The sequence below is a fragment of the Epinephelus moara genome, unplaced genomic scaffold (genome assembly GCF_006386435.1).
Source record: "Epinephelus moara isolate mb unplaced genomic scaffold, YSFRI_EMoa_1.0 scaffold2205, whole genome shotgun sequence".
Classification (NCBI taxonomy): Eukaryota; Metazoa; Chordata; class Actinopteri; order Perciformes; family Serranidae; genus Epinephelus; species Epinephelus moara.
The window spans coordinates 1-1,169 of NW_026079770.1; the positions used below are offsets into that span (position 1 = coordinate 1).

Sequence of the window (1,169 nt, forward strand, 5' to 3'; positions counted from 1 at the left end):
TTAGAGGAGTGTACAGTAATCACTATGTGCATACATGTGTGCAAGTTGCATAACATGTAGTAGTTCAGTGAAGTCATAAACTCAGTTATATTGTAAGTCTATAGTAAATCTAGATTACATGAGCATTGTAGCACATTGTTCACCTTTGCTTCTGCATATATATACATAAATGATTCCTTGCTTCTGCATACTGTACATATATTTGTGTATATGTTTGTTTTTCAGGGGATTTATATCAGTTGCCAACTCTCAAAGTAATGACCTCCTCCTCTGGTGAGGGCACCGAGACTACCCTCTCCTGCTTTGCCAAAGATTTTTCACCAAAAGATTTTGAGTTCAAATGGCTGAAAAATGAAGCAGAAATCACCACTGGAATAACCAACATCAAAACACCTTTTGATGAAAAAAAGACAGAGAAGGGAACACTGTACAGTGCAGCAAGTTTTCTGACAGTGCCATCAAGTGAGTGGACTGACACCAGTACGTTTACATGTGAGTTTATGGGGAAAGGTGAACAAGGTCCAGCATATGTGAATTCATCTGCGACCAAAGACATTTGTACAAATGGACCTGGTGAGTAAATTGCTACTTTTTCTTTGAAATATGTGTGTACTGTAAATATAATTTCAATTCTTGTAATTTTGCAGCCATTTTTATTCAATAATTGTTTAATAATTCCTCATTTAACACATTCAGAATGCGTGGAAGCAGATGTGGAAGTAACGATCGTAGAACCAACAATGGAGGACTTTGTTTTAAACGGAAAGGGAGATGTAAAATGTCAAGTCAAGATAAACAAACCATCTGTCCAAAAGATTTTCTGGGAGACCCATAATGGAAAAGAAATACCTGATGCTGTTCCAGTGAAGCCCCCTGCAGACCAAAAAGGTGTACACACCGCTTTACTTCCCATCACATTTGAAGAATGGAGACTGGGGGAAAAGTTCATCTGCATTGTTGAACATGAAGACTGGCTAGAGCCACGTAAGGAAATCTACAAAAGGACGACTGGTAAGAAGAAGAATCAGCAATTGTGCACTAAAAGCCTGTGTTTAATTCCTCTTGTCATGCCATCAAACATGTTAAAGAGTGTAAGTTCTAAGTGTATTTTGTAGCAGAGATTTTGTACAGTACTGTGGGAACTTTTATCTGTGGCAGGAGCCCTAATT

General features: G+C 38.1%; 1 gene segment (V, D, J or C); it reads left to right on the forward strand.

The window, feature by feature from the left end:
* Window positions 1–182: 182 nt before the first annotated feature.
* Window positions 183–1,130, forward strand: LOC126387115 (Ig heavy chain C region-like; the record flags this gene model as incomplete). The annotated part of the segment is given in 2 exon segments: window positions 183–573; window positions 697–1,130. Coding segments are annotated over 2 exon segments (810 nt in total), but the record flags the coding sequence as incomplete, so codon positions are not given.
* Window positions 1,131–1,169: the final 39 nt, after the last annotated feature.